Raw genomic sequence first — 22404 nt, forward strand, 5'->3', positions numbered from 1 at the left:
CTGAAAATTGAATGAATGAATAGATGGATTACTGGTAAGCAAGAAGCATACAATTTTTGCAGTAAACTAATACCACAACATAGAAGTATATAATCTTTAAACAGGAAGAGAGGCCCGGTCAGTAAAGGCCGTCAAAGAAACATTCAACAGCTAAATGTTTCTAGTATCACGAAAACAAGGTTCATTACATCTCAATTGAGTGTCTAGAAGGCAACAAGGATGTCTTCCTGTAATTTTTCATTCCTTTCAACTTAAGGGGACTCCACACTAATGATTTTCGTTGCAATGCAACAACTGTCGGATGCTTTGGCTTCCATGAACCTGCCTGCGTTGGAGGACTTCCCATGAATTTACGACTGCTCCTCATGGCAGTGGGTGTTGTCTCTGATGCTGACTGAAATTCTGGCAACGGAGAGAACATTCTTGAATATCTGGCTTTTCTTTGGCCCATCATGAATGACTGCCTATCCACTGCAACACTGTTCTTTAATCGTGAGGCAGAAGTGTGAAGTGGTGTTGTCAAGCTTGGCTCTGGGCGGAGTGTAGCAATGGACACCCGTCTCTTAGGTTGAAGAACTTGTGCTGATGTTGTAGCAGTTGGTTTGAAAGCAATGGAAATACGTCTGGGTTGCATTAGGCTTTTCGTGTCCCTTCCTGCCATTGTTGTTGTATTTCTGGCAATATTTTCTTTGTCTCCTATTGAAGATGGAGCCACAGAAGCTTTAATTTTGGTTTTCTTTGTTTGGAGAGGAGTTGGTGGAGGTACAAAATTGGTAATTCTTCGCAGTGGCATCCTCAGTTTTGAAGGAGCCAAAGGTGGTTTCCTCTCTACATTGTTCTTCTGTTCCGGTTGTCTTATAGATGGCAATGCAGATTGAGAAGAAGTAGCGAAGGCTCTCGTTTCCTGCTTTAGTCTGATCTTCCTTTCCTCTCCCAACTGATTCTCAAGCTCTCGGACCTATCATCAAATTCAACCACAAAAAGGTAACTTGATGACTTTTCATTGTAAATTACTATAATTAAAAGATTTAAGAAAATCAACACTCTGCAGGTTCCTTGTGAGTTATGCACCTTTTCTTGAAGGCTTCTGCACTTTTGTTCCCTTGCAGCAAGCCTTAACTGCAAGGACTGCAAATTTTCCTGCAACTTTTTTGTTTCCTTCTCATCATGCTGTAGTTTTTCTGCCTGTAAATTGACCATTTATCAAAACCTCAGCTGCAGCAATTAGAGAAAAAAAAAAGGAAAAGAAAAAGAAAAAGAAAGAAACAATCGTGTTAGGTATTGACAAGAATACTCGCCATTTGCTTATACTTGAAAAGCTCAGTGAGATCAGCCTGCTTTTTTGCAGGGCCACTTTCGATTCCCCGAACTCGACTGGCAAAATTCAATGAGCAAAGAGTTTCCCCAAGGTCAGCAGAACTGGGGCTTATCTGGACAAACATCAAGGTCTTGCAATCTCCTCCTGCATTTCAGGTTCCAGTTAGTCACTTCCTTGAAAGTAAGGGCAGGCAGGACTGTCATCAATCCCAGTGGCTTAATTAGGAAAAATGCTAAATAAATGCTTACCTAGAGAACTCTGCAGCATATGGGTGAGCTTTGAGTTCCTGATTTACAGAACAAAAGAGTGTATTAGATATAATAGTTTTGCAAGACATGTTAAGATGTGCAATTCATTGTGAGAGACGGAGACCTGTAAGGAATGTGGCCTGTTTTTGATGCAAGGGCAGAGATGACATCACCAAGTGCTGAGAGAGATTTATTTATAAATTGAGATTCTTTCAACCTTTCTCCTTCCACTTCTATCTTCCCCACCCGCTCACTACCAGCCAAATCTACGAGCCAAAGGTGACTCCTTGTTTTCTGTCCATCTATTAAATTCTCCCCTTTTACAGTTACTCGCAGCAAGCTACACAATCAATGTTGTGGTCATTAACATAGATGTATAGTTTGTTTAAGCCACCACTTTAATTGATCAAACTAATTCTTGTACATCTGTTTTCATTCTTAATATCAATGAACCATCTTGATTTTTGTGAACCATCTAGACTTTTGTAAACCAATCTTCATTAAAGAACAAAATTAATTTACTACTTTATGAGATCTATAAAGCCTATATCCAAAGGAAGAATTGAACCAGAAACAAGAAATGGAGATTTAATATTACCAGTGAGAACGGCTGCTGAGCTCATTAGCAATTGTAGATCCAACTGATCTGGCTCGGCTTCCAGATTTTAGTAGATCCCACACTTCCTCTGTGCCATAGACACGGGCTTCGACGAGTCCTGGAACTTCTTGCGTCCCTTCTGCTGCTTGCTTTATTTCCAACCTTCATGCATGTTACAATAATATAATTCATTGTCAGTTAAACTTTCTTTTCATCCCATAAACCTAAAACATTTATCATATAACTGCCTCCTAAAATGAGTATTCCTACTGTTCAATTCGCTAATTTTAAATAAAAGTTGCCTGATTAGATGCCTTCATTATAATATTTTAACTGTGCCAGATCAGGACATTGTAACAAACATTTAGCAAAGGAAATAATAAAATGGAAATCCTCCCAACACTAACATGCTCATTCCAATCACTTTTTGGCAATTATCCACACTCCCACAGTAGCTAATTTACATAATTGAGCAGTAATAAAGATAAAACAATTCTCTAGCAACAATTCTTTAGCAAAGCATCAAAGTAAAAAATGTACTTGCAATTGAAATAATTGGATTCAAAATCAATAAGAGTTTTGCGAGATTAAAAAAAAATAGGAGGAAACTACCAAGTATAACAAAAGAGAAACTAACTTTTTAGGGGGCTGGTTGGAGTTTTCCGCTAAGAGATCCCTTATCTTCTCATTGTAAACCTCCAACATGCTAACAAACAAGGAATATCTCATAGTGCCACTTCTCTCTTGAGAAATTCGAAACAATTCCTCTAGAGTTCTGTAGTTAACTCCTCTATTTTCAGGGGTTCCCTCCATTGTAAATGTCTTTCCAGTTCCAGTTTGTCCATAGGCAAATATGCACACGTTGTAGCCATCGAGCACAGAAGTAACAACAGGTTTAGTTCTTGCAAAAACAGCCTCTACACATTGTAAGATGCAGGATTAAAACCAAATTAGGCAAGGATTAGGTGTGACATAAAGTTTCTACATATCAAAATTGGAAATAAGATCTGAGAATACCTTGGCTATCTTCAGGCCTGAAGATATGGTCAAACTTAAACTGCTTTTTTGAAGAATCAGAGGAAATAATGTGAAGCTCATTGTCCAGGGAGGAGTCAAATTCAACTATATCACTATAACCATTGGCAATTTCAACCTGATTTAGAGGTCTACATCTGCAGAAGACCCTTATATTGCCTTTAAGTTCAATCATTTCATTGTATAGCCGCTTCCGTTCAGATGACTCTTCAAGGTACTTCTTTTTTAGGAGTTCATACTCATTACCTGACACCAAAATGTTAACTCAAAACATATTAAAACCAAGAAGAGACAAATGGGAAACCAAAGTCAACACTCAGAACTGGGTACTTACTAAGAAGCCGAACAGCATCTGAAACTTCAGGGCCAGGAAAGGAATCTGTATCAGTCTTCAATTTCTGTGAGAGCTCTGAATGGTCTTTCTTCAAATTCTAAAGCAGAAAAAGTTGAAGTCAATAAACAAACCAATCAGCACAATTACAGCAAAAAAAAAAACAAGAACTTAAATTGAACCAATTGACTCAGTTGGGTCTTAATTTTTCTTTTGTTCAGATAAAGATATATTCCTTTTCACTTTCTAAACCCAATCTAAACTTATATCGCAACCAAATCTAGAAAGGTCACAGAAGACTAGAGAATTCTTACCTGAATTTGATAGCTCAAATTGATAATTTTCTGCAATATTGGCAATGTGGGCTCCTGAGCTGAAGCGGTTTCTTGGTTTCTGCTCGATGCACTATCCTCGTTCATAGAATTTGCAGTTTCCTCAACTATTTCTATATCAATGACCAAAACCCCATTTTTTTGTCAATTACAGATATAAATAAGGCATTATATATTTGCTTAAGGTAATGTTATCAAAAAAGTGTGATATCATATATTTCTAGGGTTTGCACCAAAGTAATTAATGAAAATTCTAATCCCAACACTCATTTTGGATTAGAAAATTAAAAAAAAAAAAGAGAGAGAATCACGAAAATCAGATACCTTCTTGGCTAGTATCAGGCTCTTGTGTTCGACCTAAAAGAAAGCAAGCATCAAATCAGCGCCAATAACTTTTGATTTAAAAAAGAAAAAAAACTGAAAATAAACAAATCAGAATCAAATGAACGACGAACCTGTGTCATATTTTTCAAGTTCTACAGTTTGAACTGAGAAATTTCAAAAAAACAAAGAAATTGAAACAGAATTAGACTATTAGAGAACAGATAACTCGCCACAGAAATTAATTTTTTCTTGAAATTTAAAAAAAAAAGAAAAGAAAAGAAAAGAGAGTATTGTACAAAACCTGTTAAAGAGGATAAAGCAAGCTTTGAATCGCCAGTAAGAATGGTGTGATCGCAGTTCACAGGAAACATATCTACTATTGGATCTGATAGAAATTGTCGATTTTTTCATTAATCAAACTATTTTCTACCTGTAAAAATACAGAAAAAAAAAATAAATCGAGCATTCTTAGAGTAAGATACGTACTTTCCATGGCCTTGAAAACTACTGAGAATTGCAGAGTCAGAGAGGAAGAGAAAGAAAATTAGAGAGAATAGGGAGAGAGAGAGGTGAGTGTAGGGCTTTGATTAGATTCTGAGTTTGAATTGAAAAGGTAATAACCATTGGATTGAGAATGATAAATTGGGGGTGTAGCTACTTCTAACGGCTATATGATAAATGGAGCGCATCTTTAAAAACATAATATGTCAGTTTGAAATATAGGGCCGAAATTTGGCCCGTTAATAGGACAGTTTCGGCCCATTCAAAAGTTCTATCGGGTCCAATTTCGGGCTAATTTATTGGATGAAGCCCTATTGGCAGTTCTTATTCGTTAAGTCGTTTTATTAAACGGCTATCTTCTAGAAAATGACTGGACTAGCTTATTTTTTTTATTCCTTTAAACTAAACGACAGTTCAATGAAGAAGAATAACAATTTAGGTAAAAATGACCGGTCTTTTATAACCGTCTGTTGCTGTCGTTCGACGACAGGTCGGCTAAAATACGAAATTACGAATTCAAAATAATTAAATTTCCTGCAAATTTTGATAGATGAAAACATTTCAAACTTCAAAGGCAGTTTGGCAGTTGGTAGTTAATTTCCATGGCTGCTTCAATCCCTAGCTGCTTCTTTTATCCTTGCTATTCATTATCAAATCAGAACAACCAAGCCTCAACCACACGTCTTGCCTTATCTTTTCCACATCCCATCGTTAATGACCAAAATGGGATTTCAGAAAGTAGAATTTTTTCTAGCTCAAGAATCTTTGCTAAGTTTGAGAAATTCCAAGGTGACCCTACTCAGGACAATCTTGAAGAGACTGCTCAGTTACAGGAACAGCCGGAAGAAGAAAGGGAAGAAGATGACAGGTTCTTTCTAAACACTTTGTTCTGTTTCTTTTACTTGATATGAGTAATTATCAGAAAGATTGGATGTATCAGTATACCTTTTTATACCATAGCTCTGAATTTTGGAGGGTTTTGATGATTCTTAGAAATTTAGTTATCCAATTTTGTTGATCAACTGATTAAAGCACGGTATTAGTAAATTATATATTTAATACAAGTTTATTTAATTCTGTCTATGCTCTCTTCTATGGAATATATTGTACGTAATGATTGCACTAGGCCTATAAGTGTTCTATTCCCTGAAAGAAGTATGGACGCGAAGTTGTTGATGATATTCAATTTTATATTTCAGTTGCTTGCCTTCTGACTTGGTGGGTGCAGTCCAGCAGTCCAGCCAATCAAGTGCCTTGTTCGTGTCTTCTGGAGGAATGAGAGCCATAGTATGTGACAGAGTGAAATGTAATTTCATTAATGGAAAATGTGTTCATTATGGGCTTACGCCAGTTTGATTTTCTCCATGGAACTTGTTCTTATAGTCTATTTTGATCAAGAAAGAAGAAACATTTTCCCATCATAAAATAAAAACAGTAGATAGATAAAGGAATAAGAAAGTATAAACCTTGTTTTTTCGGGATAGCAGTGAAGTTCAGCGTTTGATTTGCAAGTTGAACATGTAACACTATTTTTGTATTGTTCACTTAATTATGCTTTATCTTTTAATCAAATAATTCTTTGCAGGTGGAGCTCTTAATTCCTCAGCTTCAGTTTCTAGATGATGAAGGTGCACAAGCTGAACTGTGGGAACTTTCAAAGATTTTCTTGGATACACTTATCGAAGAAACAGGAAGTCAGGTTTACTGTTTTGATGAACTTATATGTACTGTACAGGATTGGTTGTTTTAGATAACTTTAGGTATATGAATAATGTTCTTAATCAGAATTGAGCTAAGTGTTAATTGATGTTTTAGACTGTCCCACAGGCACACAGACACCCTCCCCTGTAAGCCATACATTTAAGACTTACCTGGCTTCTTCCATTCTACAACTTTTGCTTGTACAAATTAAATTCCAATCTCTCCTTTGCTAAAATCTTGAAATTTATTCTGCAGAGGATTAAAGCCATATTTCCTGATGCTGGTGCTGCTGCACTACTAAAATATCAGTGGAAAGATGCAAATTTTGGATTTGCAAGGTAATTTCCTTCTAATTGATGAAAACCTCTACCTGTTCAGTTTGTTGGATGAATTCTTTCCAAATAAATTCTGAGTAAATGAGTACCTTGGACATTCTTTGTTTTAATAAAATAGATTGTCTGCTTATATTTGATAATACTTTGGCTTGCATGTACATGTGAAACTAGATGCTTAATTTTTTTTACAGCTTAAGTGACCGTAAGCCTGTTGAGAGTGAAGATGAGATTGTGGTTATGGTTGTTCCGGACTATCAGATGTTGGGATATGTAGAGAAAATAGCATCCAGTCTCTCTGACGATCCGGTAGCTTCTTGATCCTTATAGCATGAATTCTCATCATACAACTTCTGATGTCAGGAACCTGTTATAATATTTCATTTCCAGATATCTGTTGTTATGTCTACATTTACAAATAGTACTTCTCATATTTTGCTAGCCAAGACCTCTCATCATGTGGAACCCACGACTTATCAGTGAGGATGTTGGAGTTGGGATCAATGTTCGCAATTTGAGGCGATACTTTTTGAGGTAAAGTTTTCTTTTTATTTGAATGTTGATAAATAGTTTTAGCTCTTTTGGTTTCTTCAACATGTCAACAAATTTCCTGATATCAGATTTATCAGAAAAATGTTTTGAAGTTATTTTCAGATTAACTTTGCCAAGTTATATCTAATTTGTTTTGCAGCACTTTCACCACAGTCTACTCGATGAGACCTCTGCCATCCGGTGCTGTCTTTAGGTGTTATCCAGGGTAAGAACCATATAATTAAAAAATGAGCATATTGCAACTTGTAAACTTGGAAGTCTAATATCAACGAATGCCCTGAAATGATCAATGTCAAATTGTTGGCCAACTTGGACCATGCATAACTTGCCACAGTCCAAATCTTTTTAAGTAATTTAGCCTATTACATTTTTGTTTTTTGACGTTGTTGATTCTCTCTGATAATTCCATTAACCTTGCTTCTTCCATTCTGGACCATCACCAGGATGTGGAAGGTCTTTTATGATGATAAAGATAGACCAAACAGATATCTGCTGGCTACAGAATTCATAAGGCGACCGGATGCTGAAGAACTTGAGGTTAATTTCCATTAAATTGGCAAGAGAAGAAGCTATTCAAATAAAATTTTCATTCATTATTTACTTATTTCGGTTTGATCTGCTGCAGATAATATTTGGAAATGTCGAAGACAAGTCAGAGCAAGGCCCTTCTTTATTCACCAAAGCTGCAGGCATTTTTTCTTCGCTGAACCGATTCATGAGAGCCATTTCGAAGTAAAGAAGGCCTTTGCACACAAAAAGTCCCGTAATTTTTTGTTTGAATACTAGCTAATTTTCAATGTAAATTAGTTTCCATGGGCAAAACAGCCAGGAAGTGATTCCAAATCCCCATCAAATTAGAATCACCCCTTCGATGAACAAAACAAAAATGTGTTGTCGAAAGTATTAACTCTCAAAAGAGACTGTTGTTAATATTTGGCGTCTTATATCATAAGAATATCTATTATAACCATAAACAATAAAAAAAAAGTCCAAAACGACATAAATTACTGCAGTTAAGAGCCGCCTAGCAAACATTGGCCACAACCGACCCGTCCAGATTGAAAACAATACGTTAGAACTGAAATTGGGAGGGGCCGCGCGAACGCAGGCCCCCACTGCCACAAATTATGACGTAGGCTCTCCCACTTGGGGAGACCTTAGGACAGCACCCCTCCAAAGTGCAATGGAAGTCACTGACCTAGGCCATAGGCCTTCATGATCACCCATCGACCCCGTCCAGGTAAGTATGGAAAACAGAAGGCAAAGGCTTTTTATTTATAGCCGCACGCTTCTTCGTGGGTTTTGTTTCTAGCCAATGTGGGATTAAAGCAGTCTTTTTATTTAACATGGACATAGAACGCGAGAGAAAGAGAAAGCAGCTTCGTTGCCTTTGGAAAAATGGATTATTGGATAAATGCGTATAGAATTTGTATTTTCATCAAAAATTATATAAATGGTTCATATATTACATCAAAATTAGCATTGTTTTACATCATAATAAAGCAAAGCAGCGGGCTTTTTTATTCGCGAAACTGATTCATGAGAGCCATGTCGAAGTTGCTTTTTCTATAGCATATACTCAAGTCTTGTAACTTACAGCTTCAATATTAACTTATGATGTTCAACGTTAAATTATTTGCAAACGTTTAACTCTTCCCTTCCTTGGCATATATTGTGGCCTAACTATAAGGTTAAATCGTAAATGTAAAAATGTAAGTGGCAAATTATAATATTGGTCACTAAATATTGCAATCAGTTTTATTGAGTTAATAACTTCAATTTGTTATGCTTTTGTCACCGAATTTTGTTTTTTTTTGTGTCAAAGGGATGTAATTTAGTAAAATATGACTATCAAAAGTATTAATTTGTATAGTGTTCTGAGTACATTTTTAGAAGCATAATCACTAATTACAAAATGAACAAAAACAAAATATATTTGAGATACTCTTCAAAATAGAAAGTAAAGATTATTAGTATTATTATTTTTATATTGGTAAGCTCCGCGTAAATTGTTATTTGAACAACATTTACAACCGAAAAAAAATTAAATTCTCGAAGAAAAATACGACCCACCATATGAATAATTAAATCTAATATAATAAACAAACAATCCATGTATTTATTACCCATGTGATTTGGCCCAAAACAGAGCCCAACCTCTTGACTTAAAAACCCGACGACAAAGCACACACTTTCTGGAAGGCTACCTATCCGAACCATTGAAACTAGAATTAACAGGGGCACCCATGTATTTGTTACCCATGTGATTTGGTCCAAAACAGAGCCCCAACCTCTCAACTTCGAAACCCAACGATAGAGGACACACTTTCTGGAAGGCTACCTATCCGAACCATTGAAACTAGAATTGAAAGGGGCCGCGCGAACGCAGGCCCCCACTACCACAAATTATGACGTAGGCTCTCCCACTTGGGGAGACCTTAGGACAGCACCCCTTCAAAGTGCAATGAAGGTCACTGACCTAGGCCATGGGCCTTCTTGATCACCCATTGACCCCGTCCAGGTAAGTATGGAAATCAGTCGCCCCATGCTTGTTATTTATAGCCACACGCTTCATCTCATCTTCTGTTTCCACCCGATGTGGGATAAAGAATTGGTCTTCGTTGACAAGTTCATACCACGGACATAGAGAAATAGGCAGTCCTCCGTTTATAATTTAATAACAGGGACATCTTCTATTACCGATCGATGCTTGATAAAACAAAATTTGAGTGAGCTTTATGAGGATTGAACCATAAAAACTTCAGCATAATAAATTATCCCCAGTTCCCTTTCTTTAGCATAAACAGCAAGTGCAAATTCAGATGACAAACCTTGGAATCTACAATTAGAATTTGCTTTCACTTTCTTTGCTAGTTTCCACTATCAAAATATGTCCTATGGCTATATGTATGTTTGGCCTTTTCCGGCAGCAGAAGGCTGCAAGCAAGTACAAATGTATGATCCAGTATCAAAGCCAATCCACATGTTGGTTTGAAGTCTTCGGTTGCTTCTTTGGCTTTTGAAATCGATCGTTCTCGAACTTAGCTTTAACTATAAGCGAATACAGCATGTCTGCTTCAGCTGAACTATCATATGGTACATTCAAGATGCTGCAGTTTATATGAAAGCAAAAGTTAATAATAACTTACTGAGAAATGAATCATAATTTTGCTTTATTTGACTCTTTTGATTCAATTCAGAGACCATATAGTGCAAAGCAAAGTTATACCAGGGTGCGTAAAACAGAAATACCTATCAAGTAACTCCTCTAGAATAATTCTTTGTGAAGGTGTCACATAATGAATACAACTTCTTGGACATTGCCCTACTGCAAGCTGAACTTGGTAATCGTCACGATGGCCTAACCGAACACAAAACAGTGATTTTTGAAATTGAAAATGTTAGTATTACTTTGCTCTTTATAGGACCCAAAAGTAAAAAAGCCACTATTTTCTTACTAATTCATAAGAAGTTCAAATTTTTTGGACCGAAACATACCCACCTTGAGATGTTGCCCTTGCAGTTCCAGTTGAAGAAACATATGTGAAAGCATGAGGAGCTCTTTGTACACATGAATAAGGACACCCTGCAAACATTTTTCAAAGATAAGTGTCAAAGCTAATAAACAAAATGTACATAATTGATGTAGAGATAACCCAAATACGTCCATTTAGATCGGAAAAAGACAAATAAAAGTGCTTTGTCAATGAATTTTATTCGAAGCTTATGAAGGTTTTTAACTTTAAATCTCAAATCTCCAGTGCTCATATTCAAAGTGACGTTCATTTGGCATTTGCTTGAATTTTAGAACTAGCCATGTTCATTGAGTCAGTGTCAACAAGTTATCCGTTTATTGATTATCCGGTGATTTAGAGGTACACAGGGAAAGAATTTCAGCAACCAATTGGCATAAGCTAATCCATTATATTTATAAAAATCGCAAAAATTAGTGCAAAGTTTTCCAAAATTCCTACTAATTATATGAAGTGGAACATGTTACAGAATAAACACAAGGATACCTTTGCCAACACAAAGAACTTCATTAATAAAGACATCAAATGCTTCACATTCTGGCTTATCGAAGGGATCTAAACATTCGCTGAAAATGCAATTCCAACATTTAGATCACATACAGAGAAAATCATATAATAAAGGACAAGCATATCGAACAAACAAGTACCAACTATTGGAAGATGAAGTATATGAATTTTGAAAACAAATTTCAAGTCACATCAATAGAACTGAAGTCTGAACACACCAATCACCAAAATTCACCTTTCAATGATCTCTGACCGGCTGCAGTTAGATAGTATCTGCAAAAATTGTTGACAAACACCATTTTCAAATAACTCCAGTATAAATGAACTTACAAATATTAGGATTTGGTTTATCTATGTGAATTTCATAAACTTGAATTTACGAGCGTTCCAAATACAAAATCATGAAATACTTATACCAAAAATAAACCGGCGTAACACTCAACACTAAAAATAAGAAACTGATAAACTTTTCTATTGGAAAGATACCTCATACGCTTGAATTACGCGGCGAATCATAGAATCAGAATCATTCCCATCTCTATTAACATCAGGATGGTACTGCTTCACCTTCATAACCACAAAGGAAAAAGTAATCAACTAAAAGGGACAAAATAAATGGGAACGGAACTTCTATATTAAGGGAACTAAGTTTTGTACTTTGGCTCTGAAAGCAGCTTTGAGCTTGGCCGCTGAGCAGCCCGGATCAACCCCGAGTACCGTAAAAGCTGATGAGCTGGAGAGAGGAGTGTCCTCTCCTGTTCTCTCCGTACAACGCATAGTGAATTTCAGGTGTGGGTTTCCTGAATTGAAGTTGAAGAAGAAATTATGACTGTTGGAATGTGTAATGAACTTTTGAAACGCGAGAATTGGAGGGATAGACCTGTGGAAACACAAGCCCTCCATTTCTCCAACCACTTGCAGGAGCTGCGACTGCTGGTGCTGGATGCTACTAACTCATAACCAGAAACAGAGTCACGACGCTGTTTATTTTTTAAGGCCTGTATGACACAACAAAACGATGCGTTTTAACATGAACTTGCAATTTCTTATTATTTTTAGTTTTTTTTCTTTTTTGGCAAAACTCATCTTTGGACCCTTGAAGTTTGTCTATTTTAGCTTTTAAGCCCCAGAGATATATTATTTACATAAATGAACCAAAAACATAGTACAACTGGTATTATATAGATAATACATTAAGAAAGGCCATTTGACATCTACCAGAACATTTTGATGAGACATGATCAAAGAATATGGAATTATATTCTAGTTAACATCAACCTTGATGACAGGCTTCTGATTATCTTATGTAACTCATACAATAAAACTTTGCGCTTTGCCAGTTAAGTCTGACTTGTGAGCTAGTTGAAGACACAAATAAAGGGATAACAATCCTTATCTAGTACAAGTTAAATGAATTATTAGCTGTCCTTGTCATCTTGATCCAAGTAAATCTAGAATAAACCTCGTAACTGGTATATAACCTTCATCTATCATGAGTTTAAATAAGTAGCCAAAACCCCTTATATAATATCAGCTTGTGGATTCATTTTGTCCTCATTGTTCACTTTCTTTTCAATTTCAATCCAACTTAAACCTGGTTCTTTCGCCGCCCCCATTTCTTCCATTCTCTTAATAATCCTTGCTGCTTCTTTCCATTTACTTCTACTACAGTATATATTTGCCAACAAAACATATGGCTCTGGATTTTCAGGTTCTAATATAAACAGCTGCTCAGCTGCATATTTCCCTATTTCAGCATCTCCATGGATACTACAAGCACCAAGCAACGCTTGCCAAATAAGCACACCAGGCTTCATGGGGAATCCCTCGATGAAAGTCTTGGCTTCATTGAGAAACCCTTTGCGGCCTAACATGTCAACAACACAAGCATAGTGTTCTGTTCGTGGACTAATTTTGTGAACTTCAGTCATGGATTTAAAGAACTCCATACCCTTGTCAACTAAGCCTACATGGCTACAAGCATGAAGCAATGACAGAAAAGTTACATCTGTTGGCTCTATACCTTCTTGTCTCATTTCTTCATAGAACTGTAGTGCTTTATAGCCATTCCCATGGCGAGCAAAAGTAGCAATCATAGAGTTCCATGAGACAGAGTTCTTCCACGGCATTCGACTAAAGACTTTTATTGATTCCTGCAATTCTCCACACTTGGAGTACATATTGATAAGCCCATTTCCAACAAAGGGATTAGTACTAAAGCTTCGTTTGATAACTAATGAATGTATTTGCTTACCAAGACCAGAATAAGTATCCGCACCAAATGCCCCAAGGACAGCTGAAATCATGTTTGGGTCAACCTCCGCTCCTGCCTTCAACATTTCCATAAAAAAATGTATAGCTTTTTCCTCGAACCCATTTTGTGAAAGACCCACAAGAATAACTGTCATGGAAACCTCATCAAGCTCACTTGAGGAGTCAAAAATCCTCCATGCATCTTCCAAGCTTCCACATTTTGAATACATGTCCATTAATGCACTCTCAATGTACAGATCCAATTGAATTCCCAGTTTCCATATAAGTCCATGAATTTGACGCCCTTCCCTTAATGCCTGCAAACCAGAACATGCCATCAATGAGCTCAAGTATGTCAACAAATTTGGTACTACCAATCCATAGCGCATTTTTACAAATAACCGTAAACTGTCCTCATATAATTCATTTATTGATAACCCTGATATGATAGCTGTCCAAGTAATAACATTCCTCTCAAGCATCTCATCAAAGACCTGCCTCCCAAAACTAGAACAGCCACATTTGAAATATGAAGTTATCAATGCATTCCCTACAGTTATTTCCAGATCAAAACCATTTAAAAACACCAAAGAGTGTATCATTTTAGTGGCAAAACTAAGCTCAGGCCTATCAAAAGCTGATAACAAGGTGGTTATAGTTGCTTGATCCAACCGATAGAAACCTGATTCTCGCATTTGTTTAAAGAAGCAAATACCCATATCTAAGTCCCCATTACTTAAAAACCCAGAAACTATCGTATTCCACGACACAGTATCTCTCATAGGCATATTGTCAAACAGTTTAACGGCATCCATAAAGAACCCGCATTTTGTGTACACGGAAAGGAGAGAGTTCCAGATAACAAGGGCATTTCGAGAATCCAAATGGTTTAGGGGTTCGAAAAATTCAGGGTTTTTGATAATGGAGGCATGAACCGAAGAACCCAGAAGAAAGTAACCTTTCCTTCCAGTGACAGATAAGAGGAAGCTCATATCTACATGGTTGAGAATAAAAGTTGAGGACTTTGAAGGCAGAGCCTGGTGGATTTGCGTTTTGAACGGAGAAGGCACAGAGTTCACGCAAGAAGGAAGATAGGAATTCAATTTGTGAATGACCCATTTGGATTTCATCCATGAAAAAATAAATTAGAGACGGTATATTGCCTATTGGTGTCAATTGGAGGGAAATTAGAGAAATTAATTTCTCTTTCTGTAGAACAAATTTCATATATATATATATATCGGAGCAGAGCGTTTGGCACTTTGGGATATAATGACTATTCCAAAAAAAAAAGAAAAGTACATATTTTTTTTAAAGCATACTTTTACACAAAACAACTTCAAATACTTAATATCAAATACTTGCAAAAAAATTTATTAGAAGCGTTAAAAATTAAATCAAGAAATAAATGCCATTTTCACATCCAATCAAACTATTTACATATAAAAATATATATATAACTTTCAACTTTTCATTCAAAGAATTTTACCTCAACAGTAATACATCAAGTTATAATCTTGACATTCAATTTCCTTGATAAATTTATAATTGCAAGTAGCAGGTTAAAAATTGAAGATGATCATACAATAAGATAAATGAGATTTTATTTTATTTTTTTTACATTATTTTTTTTCCTTAACATTCCAATTTCCAGATTAGTATTCCTCTGCTCTGAGAAGAAACCTGCTTGCGCAGGAAAATGTCTATTTAAACAGAAATGACAAGATAAATTAAAGCCAAACAAAAATATTTCAAACGCCACACCAGTTCCTCTTCACAGCTATTTACAATTGGAAGTAAAAAAGAAAAAACATAGTTATCAAAAAGACAGGAAACAAGAAAAAGAATCTGAATGTTGCCTAGATTGACAATTTGCCTTATTTTTCAGTATCACTAGAAGAACTTCCACGCCGGAGCAACTGAGACGATAATGTCCAGAAGTTGAATCCAAATAATAAGAACACTTGCCGTTTAATGTCCAACATGGATGAAGTAACCTCGAATTTCTAACCATTTAGGAGGCTGATCATGCAAGATTTTGACAGATGACCGATGGAAAAGATAGTACTTGCTGGGTTTAGAAAACAGAAAGATAGCCATGGTAATTCCAGCCACTAAGTTTTATCCGTGGGCTGGCTCCTTGAGGAACCTCAAAAGATATCTTGATTGACATCTGCTCTCCTGGCACAAGCGAAAAATAGTTCTCCGAGTAATGAACAGGGAGAATTCTAGTGTCTTCTCCTTCCTTGTGGTCATAGCCCATAGGCTTTGTTGCATGAACAGAGAAATTAAGGAAAAAGGCAACTCCTACCTCAGAACCGTTAATTTCAGCAACCCTTGTACCATCATTTTCTCGCAAAAAATGCCTGTAGATACCCTGAAATAAACTAGCTTTATGGTTTTTCCCTGTAACACTGTTTATAGCCTCCAATGAGGCCATATCAAAATCTTCGTCATCCTGCCTGGTAATGAAATTATTCTTATAAGTCAAGCGTTTAGAGTCTGGTTTCTTTGATGTATTCTGCACAAGCATTTCCACTTCATAAGTGGACCCTTTAATAGAAGTCTTAGATGATATTATCCTGAGGGGAACTTGTCTGTTCCTGTATGGTTCCAACAGCTTGTAATCTCCTCCAGGCTGATGCAACCAGTAGAAGTTCCTAGAGATAATCCTTTGATCTTTCATGTTGTAGAGTTTGAGAAGAAGAAAATACACTGGCTTGGGGTTTTTAGACTTCGGATACTTCATCTCAACAACGGGAACTACCTTCTTTGGTGGAACGGAGAGTTTTTCAAGAACTTTATAGTGAGGGCATGTTCCTTCTAGATCCCATACAGATGCTTCTATGCCTACACCAGATAGTTCTACCGCCTGGGTATTAACGACCTGTTTATGGCAAGGCAAATAGGAAAACCATAAAAACTTTCTGAAAAATCTGTAACCAACAAAACAACTAAGCCTTGGTCCCAAACTAGCTGGAACTAAGATCCAATTAAATCATCCACTGTTGTAATATCTGCAATCAAGAAAGGACAGCAGTAGTGTATATTACCTCAATAAAATATGAAGCCAGATTCAGCTGGACATGAACTGGCTCTGCAGCACAGCGAACACCATAATAACCAGCAGTTTGGTCAAGAAGGTGATCATAAAACTGGCCTCTCAAACCTGTCCAAGGATTCTGAGTCTTCCAAATCAAGAAGCCAGTGTGTTTACTCCACATATGAGAAGTATAGCCCTCCACTAGAGCTCTATACTGAACATAGTTCGCCAATTGAGCCTGAGATGATTGGTATAAAAATATATTAGTAGACACTTAGAAGAATGATTAAGATATATTGAGTTAACAGATAAAGATCTCACTATACCTGCAAACAAAAATCATCAAGATCTGCCGGTACCCCATATGATAAAATTTGATTATGAACTGTGCCTGGTTTTGAATAAGGAATATATTTATGATATTCCCATACGGGGTTTGGAAGTTCTTCTACATAACCATTAGGAAGCGTCTTAAAATAAGGAATTTTCCAACCTTCTGCAGGCATTGTTGCTCTGATAGTAGCAGCAACAGGCATTCCCACAGAACCAACCTCAGGATTGAATCCATACTGGTAAAAATCTTCCCTAAAGAAGCTTTCAGGATATTGGATTTCATATGGGCCATCAGTGAAGTCCCCCTTTCCATTTGCAAAGCCGTCCCACATGGATCCTTGGATATAATGGCGAGTGCCATCTAGATATTGACTAGGATCCCTTGACTTTGACAAATATTGCGTAGATGTGCCAATTTCATCAAATTCCATAAAATGGGGATGGAGTTGCAATTCATTCTTCAAAGCATTATTGATGTCAGGTGGTGGAACTTGTTCATTTCCACCCACCCAAAGAGCAAGACTGGGATGGTTTCTGAGAAGCTTCACAGTGTCTCTGGCACATAGCAGAAAAAGTTCATGGTCAAGCGGACCATCTGGATTTGATATGGGGTCACCTCTTCCATCAACATCTCCAGTAATCCAAAACTCTTGCCACACCTAGAAAACTTGGATCAGGAATATGAATTGATGAACCAGAATGATATGATTGCCACTAAAATTAAATAGAAATGTAGGATGGTGATGTTTTAGAAATGGTAAGTAGAACATCAAAGCTCCCATGATGATAAATCTAGTGTTCAACAAAAAACACAACGAATTTTCCATTCTAGCTGCAATTTCCAAAACTTGATTCCACTAACTTGCAAGTGTTTATATATAATATTAGAGAGAAGCAGCACTTACGAGCAAACCATAAATGTCACAATAGTGATAGAACTCTGGCCTCTCAGCTAATGCACCACCCCAACAACGTATCATGTTCAAATTCATACCCGCATGGAACTTGATGTCAGCTTCATAACGTCTTCTGGAAAGTCGTAGCAACCCATCTGACAATATCCAATTACCACCACGGATAAAAATTGGCTGATCGTTGACTTTGAACAACCTGTAAGATTTTGCACAGCTTTAAAACTAGTTGCAGAAACCGAGGATACAAACTTCCACAAGTAACACTAATCAGTTGCTAAATACAATAAAGCAGTACCTCCCACCAGTTTTGCTATCAATATGACTCGTAATTTTACGGAATCCATACGGCTGGCTCCATGAGTCAGACTCTCCATATCCCTTCACATCAACGGCAATACTGACGTTGTACATGGTTTGCTTTCCCATACCATTTGGCCACCACAATTCAGGCTTGTAGAAAAAAATCTGCCAGTTTTCACAAAATGACATTGCAGGTAGTTCAATAACTTTAAGGTTAGCCTGTCAGAGCAGAATCTTCAAGATCCTAGGTTAATATGCAGCATGCTAAACTATGCTAATCAAACAAGCAACAGGGGCAAGTAGAACTATCTAGTTTAGAAGCAGAAGATTGTTAAATTGCAGGAAAAATTGGATACTGAAACTGTATGATCTGCATGGTTATATGACCAATGGTGATCTGGTTAAAAACAGTTATCAAGTCTTCTCCTTGATGTGTACACGAATCAGACTTAATTCTATGAAAAGAACAAGGAAGAAAAGCAGCTGACACAAGCAATCTTTTAGGTAAAATTACACTAAAGGGAGTTCATCAAATCAGAGGAACCTTACAAGAGTATCAAGAGGAATATACTGGTCAAAGTAGCAATTTGCTAGGGCGCATGTACATGCAACTTTCACAAATTGGTTGCTTAATGTCAACAATATGAAATAAAAATAAACAAATTCCAAAAAAAAAAAAAAATATATATATATATAGTAAGAGACTGTATGTCATGCATGCCATTTTAAGATACAGGACTATCGAGAGGCATCAGGGGAGCAGCAATCAATCACATTTTATCTTTGAAGATCAATGATGTCTGCTTAACTAACCTCAGGAAATGTATATTGAATAGTTTTTCCAGCCGGGATCGACACATGTATTGTCTGAAGGTGCTCAACTAAGCAAAAGCTTTCTTTAGTGTCCAATGTTGCTTGGATAGTTACATCACATTCAGCAACCAAGGTCCCTTTGTTTTGCAACTCAGTTGTAGCATGCAAATATACCCTCTTGTAATTATCGAAAAATGTTGATGCCAAATGGGGATCTATAATTTTCACTGGCTGCACCAAATTGGAATGTGCATTGATATATAACATTCTAATGATTACGAAGTCATATAAAAATAAGGAGATAAGCACCACTGCCAAAGTCATAGATTTAAAGAAATACACTCAAGTCTCCAATTTGCACAAGATTGCTCTTAGGCATAAGTGAATAATAAGATCAAGTACATATATCCAAAATGAAAAATAAACTATTCAGATTGCCCTAGATCTTAGTCAAGGCTAGTCTGAAGTTAACAGATTGTTTGTTTTGAGAGACGTTTAAGGGAAAAGGTCATAAGTATAGGGAAGTTAGACTTCTTAATTCCCCTCCAAAGCCACTTTTTAGTTCCTTCCAAAACAAAAGGAATATTGTGAAATTAAGTGAGATGTTAATTTACTAATATTCTCTTCTTATACTAAAAAACCAAAGCTATTTAATAGGAGTTGAAGAGTGAAAACGTGTTTAACTTTCTGCCACTTTTAATGAGATATCTAAACAATATCAGGTGAATTTAACTTCATTTACTTAGTTAATTCAAGAAAAAAAAAAAGATTCATTTACTTCGTTATCTACTCCTTACACATCTTTTGATATCGAAGCATAGAGTAAGTTGATAATCTTGACTAGTAATATGGATGATGAGATACTATTATAATATCAAAAGAATGCATTGAGAAAGATTGTGAAAAAGGAATTCAGCATAATATATTGGACTCACCCCAGTGACATAAATTGAAACCTCATCCCATATGCCAGTGTTCCTATCTCTGAAATAGTAATGATGGCAGACAGCAAACGAATCCAATTAATAACTGTAGTTAAATCACACTTTTAAAAGGAAGAACAAAATAAGCAGCAGAAGCTTGTGAGTGAATTGATTTTGCCTCATCATCATGTATTTAAACACACTGCATATGTTCTATGATCAGTTTCAACAAGTCAATTGCTACCATTCTAACAAACCATCAGAAATAAGCTTTATATGGAGAATAAAAAAGAATAATATTATTATTATAATTTACACTCTTTATTCTCAAAGTAACAAATTGCAACCTTATAGGAGCCATCCAATCCCAACCCTCGACATATTGTGTAGCAACATCTTTACCAATCTACAGAAGAGGAAAAATATAGACTGTTAGATTCATGTTCAACTTTTAGTCAATTAATCAACTGACTTTAAGCCATCAACGCACTGATATCTTTCTGTAATTCCAGTAAGACATTACTGAATCCACTAACAGGTTTTGCAAAGTTAGCCATATATACCTCGTGATCACCACCCTGCCCTCCTTCAGAAGGAATACTCCCAGGATGTTCTGGAGGATGTACAAGAACGGCCAGTAAATTCCGCCCTCCAGGATTTAGAAGACTAGTAACATCAAGAGAATGCCTTCGAAACATCCCTTTTGGCAACACCATCTGGTGTCCATTTAAATACACTTCAGCAGAGTAATTGATTGCACGAAAATTGAGCTCCAGGTGTTGATTCCTTGACTGGAAAATTCCAATGAATTAGAGACAATTATCAAAGTCGGCCTATCAAAAATCAAGAAGCAAAAAAGAATTTCCAGTGATCTTTAAATGCCAAGTTAACATTTTTCCCAGATTTTGGTGCAAAATACCCGGCCAGTATGGTCCAATATTGCAAAATATAATGAATAGAAGGAGTTGGGTCAATGACAATCTGAATTGGGCATTAACACAAAACTCATCACACTAGCCCAAAAAAAAAAAGAGCAATCTTATCTTATGTCATATTTGACACTGATAGCCAAGTATCGCATACCAGCTTATGCTCAAAAGTAGTGAAGAACCAAAATGTATAGTACTCCCTTCCAGAAACAGCTATATCCAAAATTGCTTCGTTATTCAAACCGTAGAAAGGATCAGGCACCACATTGCTCTTTACAAGAGTTCCCAAAACACTGCAAAAGAAATCACAGCTCTGTAATTCAAAAAAAAAAAAAAAAAACTATAATTAAATCCAAACACCTGTACATGATTCTACAAGATTTACTGTTAATTAAAGCAAAATCACATTGACAACACAAGTTTATTGAGTCATCAAATAAAGATTAGGCCAGATTTAAATAAAAAAAATCCAAAAATAGAAATAATTCCAACAAAAGAAAGAAATGAATTGCTGTATATTACGTTCCGGGAACAGCAGCTGGCATCCATGGCGAGTTGGGACCAGTAGGAGGGTGAGTGGTGGTGAGTTGCGTCCCGTTGAGTTGCACCTCCGTCGATCTCACCGCTAACCAATCTGAGTCAAGCACAATTTTCCCTATCTCCGCCATAACTCAAAAATTTTCCAAATTCAATCTAAAAAGCGACTAGAAAACAAAAATGACCGAGTAACTAGAAGTATTTGTAGCAGTAAGAAAGAAGTCCACTACAGACGACGATGCAAAGAGTCAGATCATCTAAGAAATACACGTGGCTTGTTTCTGTTTGCTTCTAACGGCGGAAATTTCCATCTACAAGTTACAAATTTTACTGCGCTTTGTTAAAGTAATGTCGTTTTGCCATTTCATCGTTAGGATAATAAGGATTTGGATTTAGCCATTTAGGGAGGATTTATCTAATTGTTCTTTTATTTTTTTCTTACTTGTAGGAGAAATGATAAATTGCTTGTTTTAATTAAATTGATTTCATTAGTGGATAAGATAAAATGCTTTGGAATTGCTAAGTTGAGGTCTAAATAATCATGTCGAGATATAACGATCCAAATTAAATTGGTACATATTTTATGATTTCGTCTAATTTTTAAAATGTATGACAGTATTTTAAATTAGGAAATGGTCATTTAATTGAGTAGAACAATATTGATTGTGGATCCATCAAATCTGTCAAAGGCTTAAGTTAAGAGTGATTAGAAGTATCAAAATTGATAACGACACACAAATACGATTCACCTAATGAGTGAAATAAACGGTGGATTCGTGCCATAGATAATTCATTTATTTATAATACGAATATAAACGTGTCATGTCACAGATTGACACGCGAATTAGATGAGTAATGTATTTATTTATAGGTAAATCTGTAATTTTGGTATCATATATAAATACTCCAAATAAAAATTTTATTTAAATTTTATTATTTTCGTATAATAAGACACCGGTAGTTGATACTCTCAAGAATGGACATGACCACAACGCCTCTTAAAGTAAAGTGGAAGCATGATCGGCCCTCATCTCTCTGGCGGCTGGC

General features: G+C 36.2%; 5 protein-coding genes and 2 non-coding genes across 8 annotated transcripts; 1 reads left to right on the forward strand and 6 right to left on the reverse strand.

Moving 5' to 3' along the window:
• Positions 1–7: 7 nt before the first annotated feature.
• On the reverse strand, positions 8–4846 carry LOC149498645 (P-loop containing nucleoside triphosphate hydrolases superfamily protein). 2 transcript variants are annotated; one of them, XM_089718525.1, is made up of 14 exons: positions 4673–4846; positions 4488–4571; positions 4318–4350; positions 4187–4219; positions 3845–3975; positions 3534–3630; positions 3182–3445; positions 2802–3081; positions 2165–2326; positions 1691–1906; positions 1567–1604; positions 1295–1462; positions 1072–1181; positions 8–958 (listed from the first exon to the last, which is right to left on the reverse strand). In XM_089718525.1, exons 1-14 carry the CDS (start codon positions 4677–4679, stop codon positions 185–187), a joined length of 2397 nt encoding a protein of 798 aa, XP_089574651.1. In that variant the 5' UTR covers positions 4680–4846; the 3' UTR covers positions 8–184. The 2 variants fall into 2 exon arrangements, with proteins under 2 accessions (XP_089574651.1, XP_089574650.1); XM_089718524.1 differs by having other exon boundaries at positions 1072–1185; positions 1299–1462; positions 4673–4845.
• A 345-nt stretch (positions 4847–5191) lies between these two features.
• On the forward strand, positions 5192–8202 carry LOC149498646 (DUF1995 domain protein, putative (DUF1995)). Its single transcript, XM_089717919.1, has 9 exons — positions 5192–5555; positions 5887–5974; positions 6273–6386; positions 6644–6726; positions 6915–7029; positions 7163–7254; positions 7412–7477; positions 7716–7809; positions 7898–8202. The coding sequence occupies exons 1-9, from the start codon at positions 5290–5292 to the stop codon at positions 8006–8008; spliced, it is 1029 nt and encodes a 342-aa protein (XP_089574045.1). The 5' UTR covers positions 5192–5289; the 3' UTR covers positions 8009–8202.
• A 157-nt stretch (positions 8203–8359) lies between these two features.
• LOC149498647 (U1 spliceosomal RNA) lies at positions 8360–8520 on the reverse strand. Its single transcript, XR_016319846.1, has one exon. It is a non-coding gene; the product is annotated as a U1 spliceosomal RNA (small nuclear RNA).
• Positions 8521–9349: 829 nt separating this feature from the next.
• On the reverse strand, positions 9350–12300 carry LOC149498648 (Chaperone DnaJ-domain superfamily protein). Its single transcript, XM_089717920.1, has 7 exons — positions 11970–12300; positions 11799–11879; positions 11548–11585; positions 11292–11371; positions 10775–10858; positions 10525–10633; positions 9350–10382 (listed from the first exon to the last, which is right to left on the reverse strand). The coding sequence occupies exons 1-7, from the start codon at positions 12213–12215 to the stop codon at positions 10241–10243; spliced, it is 780 nt and encodes a 259-aa protein (XP_089574046.1). The 5' UTR covers positions 12216–12300; the 3' UTR covers positions 9350–10240.
• LOC149498649 (U1 spliceosomal RNA) lies at positions 9641–9801 on the reverse strand. The gene has a single exon (XR_016319820.1). It is a non-coding gene; the product is annotated as a U1 spliceosomal RNA (small nuclear RNA).
• A 250-nt stretch (positions 12301–12550) lies between the features above and the next one.
• On the reverse strand, positions 12551–14857 carry LOC149498650 (Tetratricopeptide repeat (TPR)-like superfamily protein). The gene is given in 3 exon segments (XM_089717918.1): positions 12551–12763; positions 12765–12820; positions 12823–14857. Coding segments are annotated over 3 exon segments (1962 nt in total). The 5' UTR covers positions 14696–14857; the 3' UTR covers positions 12551–12730.
• Positions 14858–15237: 380 nt separating this feature from the next.
• LOC105647543 (glycoside hydrolase family 2 protein) lies at positions 15238–21607 on the reverse strand. Its single transcript, XM_089718055.1, has 11 exons — positions 21343–21607; positions 20975–21113; positions 20455–20682; positions 20239–20297; positions 19904–19952; positions 18969–19199; positions 18151–18320; positions 17847–18051; positions 16935–17600; positions 16619–16846; positions 15238–16452 (listed from the first exon to the last, which is right to left on the reverse strand). The coding sequence occupies exons 1-11, from the start codon at positions 21486–21488 to the stop codon at positions 15643–15645; spliced, it is 2931 nt and encodes a 976-aa protein (XP_089574181.1). The 5' UTR covers positions 21489–21607; the 3' UTR covers positions 15238–15642.
• Positions 21608–22404: the final 797 nt, after the last annotated feature.

Source organism: Jatropha curcas, chromosome 2 (genome assembly GCF_041381405.1).
Source record: "Jatropha curcas cultivar XTBG-Jc1 chromosome 2, XTBG_Jcur_1.0, whole genome shotgun sequence".
Lineage (NCBI taxonomy): Eukaryota > Viridiplantae > Streptophyta > Magnoliopsida > Malpighiales > Euphorbiaceae > Jatropha > Jatropha curcas.

Bases quoted from the DNA above. Each gene is read 5' to 3' on its own strand.
- LOC149498645 (XM_089718525.1), bottom strand. The intron at 3,631-3,844 runs GTAAGAATTCTC...TTTCTGCTTTAG, and splicing joins ATTTGAGCTATCAAATTCAG to AATTTGAAGAAAGACCATTC. The intron at 1,463-1,566 runs GTAAGCATTTAT...CCTGAAATGCAG, and splicing joins TATGCTGCAGAGTTCTCTAG to GAGGAGATTGCAAGACCTTG.
- LOC149498646 (XM_089717919.1), top strand. From the start codon at position 5,290: ATGGCTGCTTCAATCCCTAGCTGCTTCTTTTATCCTTGCTATTCATTA. The intron at 6,727-6,914 runs GTAATTTCCTTC...TTTTTTTTACAG, and splicing joins GCAAATTTTGGATTTGCAAG to CTTAAGTGACCGTAAGCCTG. The intron at 7,478-7,715 runs GTAAGAACCATA...GACCATCACCAG, and splicing joins GTCTTTAGGTGTTATCCAGG to GATGTGGAAGGTCTTTTATG.
- LOC149498648 (XM_089717920.1), bottom strand. From the start codon at position 12,215: ATGGAGGGCTTGTGTTTCCACAGGTCTATCCCTCCAATTCTCGCGTTT. The intron at 11,586-11,798 runs GTATCTTTCCAA...CAATTTTTGCAG, and splicing joins GCGTAATTCAAGCGTATGAG to ATACTATCTAACTGCAGCCG. The intron at 10,383-10,524 runs GTATTTCTGTTT...TATAAACTGCAG, and splicing joins CTAGAGGAGTTACTTGATAG to CATCTTGAATGTACCATATG.
- LOC105647543 (XM_089718055.1), bottom strand. From the start codon at position 21,488: ATGGCGGAGATAGGGAAAATTGTGCTTGACTCAGATTGGTTAGCGGTG. The intron at 19,953-20,238 runs GTTGCAATTTGT...TTACTATTTCAG, and splicing joins GATTGGATGGCTCCTATAAG to AGATAGGAACACTGGCATAT. The intron at 16,847-16,934 runs GTATAGTGAGAT...CAATCATCTCAG, and splicing joins TTGATGATTTTTGTTTGCAG to GCTCAATTGGCGAACTATGT.